This window comes from Varanus komodoensis, unplaced genomic scaffold (genome assembly GCF_004798865.1).
Source record: "Varanus komodoensis strain SLA01 unplaced genomic scaffold, ASM479886v1 scaffold66, whole genome shotgun sequence".
Classification (NCBI taxonomy): Eukaryota; Metazoa; Chordata; class Lepidosauria; order Squamata; family Varanidae; genus Varanus; species Varanus komodoensis.
In genome coordinates, this window is record NW_025336296.1 from 2031814 (window position 1) to 2036704 (window position 4891).

At 42.0% G+C, this 4891-nt stretch overlaps 1 protein-coding gene across 8 annotated transcripts in view; it reads right to left on the reverse strand.

The window, feature by feature from the left end:
- The window catches only part of ASAP1 (ArfGAP with SH3 domain, ankyrin repeat and PH domain 1), a 165311-nt gene continuing 160420 nt past the window's right edge, over window positions 1–4891 (reverse strand). For all 8 annotated transcript variants that reach the window (XM_044450446.1, XM_044450445.1, XM_044450439.1 and 5 more), the window contains one exon: window positions 1–2553. In XM_044450446.1, the coding sequence (XP_044306381.1) occupies window positions 2479–2553 (75 nt within the window). In that variant the 3' untranslated portion in view covers window positions 1–2478. The remainder of the gene's footprint in view (window positions 2554–4891) is intronic.

The following is a 4891-nucleotide window of genomic DNA, read 5'->3' on the forward strand; positions in this document are numbered from 1 at the left end:
TCTGGGATCAACTGAATACATTTATTTAAAAGCAATTTTAAATATTAAAAAAGTAGAAATTAACACATACAGTACTCAAAGTGTCACATTAAACACATGATGAGACGAGTGTGCTGATGTATGATGATTCTAACATTCAAATACGACTTCAGTTTCCAACTAGTGGCACTACCAGATCTGCTTTCTACACATGTTGATGCTCTGTGCCATAAAAAAATAAATAGCAATTGTTGTTCAACAGTAAAATAACGTCGCTCGCAGAACGTGATTTCCTCTTCTGGGGGGAATCCCCAAACTAAGCAGACTTCCCAATATGTCATGTACAAAATTGCAGAATAGTGGCTCTGAGTTTAACAACAAAACTGTACTTAAACTCAGCCTGTAAGATCATACATTGTAATTCAGTTCTCCTATGGACTCTCAAATCATCCAGAATAGTCAACTCTTGTTCCTGATGGAACTCATTTTATTTTTTTTAAAAAATCATATTATACTACTTCAAAATGCATACAAAATAATAGACATTTGACTCTACATCATTTTACACATCTGGATCTTCTTTAAACAGTTTGCTTTTCCTTTTTCAAACCAGTTTTGGATTTTGAGATAATTGCAAAATATACCCGACAAAAAGATCAGTTTTGTTCTTTAACGCATCTGAAGAGCATTGCACTGATGACCAGTGTGGAATGCCAAGTGATTCTTGTCCTAGGTTTCATATAAATAGCATGAGTCTGAAAACACTGTAATTGGTCAATACAGCAGAGCTAATCTCACTCCTTTGTATGCTTGTATTTTAAACAAAACGTATCATGAGACAGATGAAGCAATTGTTTAAAAACCACTTTCCAATAATAGCTGATAAATACTTTGCTTTTCTTCATGCAAGATTTCTCTATGTTTTGTATGTTAGCCATTTAAATAAAAATAAATATTCACTGAGTACAGGGTTGTAAAACATCCAGAGTGATTCAAATGAACCTGTGCTTTTGTGAAATGCAATGTTTTGACATGGAGTCACAAGTGAAAAGAAACTTGTGTTATTGCCCAAGCAACCTCTTGAGGCCATTATTGGCGGAAAAACCTACAAAGCACATGGGGTCACAGAGTGAAGATTCACTTGATCATCAGCAGATCAAGAACATTCCAGTTTTTGTATAATCGTGAGAATGTTCAGTAATAAAATAGCATATCACAAATGGAAATTAACTCATTAGAACTAAGAATGAATGCAGTGGTGTTTTAACCACCAGTTAAAACACACCCTTCGTAAGGTATTAACTTCGTTGTTCTGTGACTGTTGGTGGATTTTCAGAATTCCAGCATGAGCTATAATTAATGTTCAATAAAAGCAAATGTAATTCTAGATATTGCTGTCTGGTTTCACTAATTAGCAGCTGAGAAACTGCAGGAAAAGATTATTTTTCACTTATTTCCATAACCATTTTAACAGTTTTTAATTCTTAAAATACAAATACAAAATAACACTGACTTAATTGCCTCCAGTGGACTGGACATTCAGATCCTCAACAGTGCAGTTATTTTCTAGATAATTCAATTAGTTAGCAAACAAATACTGATGGTAAATGGATCAATCAGAAGTTTGCATGGTTTAAAAACTTTCAAAGGGCTGATAGCTGTTCTTAGCTTATCTGCATAATTAGAGTTTCTAAGGCAGGATCTGAATGCATGCAGATGGGAACTGACTATTTTTTATACGAGAACCTGTTTCAGTGAAAGGAAACCTCCAGTCAAAAGTCCCATATGCGTTCATTCATCAGATACGATTTTATTGAAGACTTTTAGATGGTCTGAAGTGAGGGAAATATCACTGGGAAAAGCTGCTAATACGTAATACGAACATGAAATGCTGTTCACACACCATAAACTACTACTAGTTATCTGTAGCATCAGTGAATATTTCTTTCATTTGATGTGTACATTGAACACTGTTTCTGAACAAATACCAAGGAAGTGGATTTCACAAGCTGTAAATTGTGTACATTTGTAGCTGTAAACTGGCTGTAAATGAGCCAAAGCAGTTTGTTTTGAAAACTGAATCTAATTTTCCACTAGTTGTCTATTTTAAGAATACTGATTTATTAGGAATGGTAACTTCTGTACAGTTAAACAGGACTGAATGAGACCAACCATATTTAGAGAGCTGGTAGTTCATACACACAGACGAACAAATGTAAGTGCTTTGATGCCAAGGATGGCTTGAGCAAACCCAATAAGGCGTGCCAGGTCCCAAGGCTACCATAATACTGGCAAAGGCAGAGTAACACCTTCTATTTACAATGCAAGTATAAGTCACCTCATATGGTGAGCGACAAGTTCTTGTTCAGTTAACAGCCGTTATATATACATATACATCCACAATTGTGCACAGAATTACAGGGATGCAGCAGCTGTTTGCCTCGCGCTAAAAGCCCCTCTTACAGGAAAGATGTGCAATGCTCAAGTTTCTGATCTGACTTAATCTGACAAAATGTGGACGAAGGATACTGGAAAAACCCCTTTCCTCTCTGGCTTTCCTTCAATGTGGCCAATCTGCAAGGAAAAACAAAATGGTTGTGTGAGTGAGATCAGCCCTGCAGTGCACACTACTGTGCCCACTAGCCCTGCAAAGCTTTCAGGTGCTTCTGCAATGCAATCATTTTCTGGCTAGCCAATAGTTTTATGCCTCAAACTCACCTACTTATATAATGGAGCCATTTAAATTTTAGATACCTCCACATGGTTAACCACAAACACCCACATTAGGTTATGACCTTAAGCTAAAAGAGAGACACATTTATATAAGTTATATAATATGTGGCATCATTCATAGATTAATACTAGCAGTCTCAAATATTCAGGGCTCTAGGTCTGCCACATCCATTCAAGGAGAATACAGAAGTATTGCTGCGGAACAGGTTTTCACTTCAAACTGAAACCATGAGCAAATGATTTCAAGCACTCCCACCTGGCTCAGACAAGTTTTATGATGAAGGCGGGGCTAGTAGTCAAATAGAAAATATTTAATACACTTCCAAAGATCAAGTGTTTCAAAATACTAAACTTCCTCAGATGTTGGCAAACTCTAGTTACTTGCACACTAATCGTATGCTTTTTCCTTTTTACGAGTACCATTATCCTTTCCTGAAGATGAATACAGGTGCAACTCACTCAAGAATGGTGGAAGAGATACTGTAGAGCACCTCTTGCAGTTGCAACCCACTGCACAGCAATGGGCAAGGGCTGTACCACATTGCCAGAGCATATACGTTACCTGCAGATTCCAGGTTTCATCCCATTATCTCTGTATAATAGGAGGAAATATTCCTGTCCAACACCCTGCAGAGCCACTGCTGGTCAATGTAGTTCAAGGAAGGGCTGCATGCAGATCCTGGCCTGATTTCAAAAGCCCCCTGCAAACCACCAGGCTGGATCCTTGGTAAGAGTGGCCCTCCCTGGCAGCATGCGTGAGGGCCGGGCCCAGGCGCAAAAGAAGGGGGAGGGTGTGGCTGGCATGCAATATGTATCCCAGAGGCAGTGAGGCCCTTGAGAGAAAACAGGTTTCCCGACTGTGGTGCAGAGAAGGCTGCGTCAGATGGCCTAATTTTGTCTCAGCACAGGGCAGCTCCCCACATCTGTACACAAAGTGCTATTACCTCTTATCCAATTGCTTTTAGGTGCTGTCTTACACTTCCAGTTACATCCAGTTCCTCCTCTCGGGAGTGAAAAAGTGGCTTCCATAGATGTGTATATAGCTTTTGTGGGAATCTATTAGCTAGTGGGCAGGATATTAATGGAGTGCAAATAACACAGACATGTCAACAGTCCAACAACTTTGAAATGTTTTAAAGTGTGTTTTTATTCTCACGCTCTCTCTCTCTCTCTCTCTCACACACACACACACACACAGACACACACGTACCTTGGCTCACAAACCTCTTGGTTCATGAACAAATCAGGTCACGAACAAAAATTTCATTAAAATTTTGACTTGGATCACGAAGTCCACATTGGGTGGCAACCAAGATTGCAGCCATCTTCCCCGACACCCCCGAGTGGGGAGATGGGCACGAATGCAGTTGCCTTTGTGCAGGGAAGGCATGTGTGATCACAGGCGCACTCCTGCAGGAAAGACGGGCGCAATCTCGGCCATCTCTCCCGCGGCTGTGCTGCGCTGTGCCCGTCTTTCCTGCGGCAGCACACCCATGATCACACACGTCTTCCCTGCACAAACAGAACTGCGATCGTGCCCATCTCCCCACTCGGGGGTGGGGTGGAGAGGTGGCCACAATCACAGTTGCTTTCATGCAGGGAAGGTGTGCATGATCACAGGCGCACTCCTGCAGGAAAGATGGGTGCAATCTTGGCCATTCCCCCTCAACCAGCACGATCGCAGCCATCTCCTCACCGCCCTGAGTGGGGAGAGGCCACGACTGTGCTGGGGGCAGGCGGGGGGAGATGGCCAAGATCGTGCCCATCTCTCCCTCCCCCAGCGCGCCCCGTTTGCGCCCGTCTCTTCCTCCCCCGTGAGCGCCTGTCTCTCCCCCCCCACCCCCCAGCATGCTGGGATGATGGGCGCATGCAGGGATGACAGGCGCGATCTTGGTCGTGCTGGGGGAGGGGTGGAGAGATGGCCGCACTTATGCTTGGCGGGGGTGTGGGGGGGAGAGGGATGCAATCTTTATTGTTGTCACTTTGATTCACATTTTTCTGATTTAAAAAATGGTTATAGAACAGATTAACTTATTTACATTGAACCTTATGGGAAAATTTAACTTGGCTCACGACCAATTTGGGTCACAACCAGAGTCCTGGAACAGATTAAGTTCATGAGCCAAGGTACCACTGTGTGTGTGTGTGTGTGTGTGTGTGTGTGTGTGTGTGTGTGTGT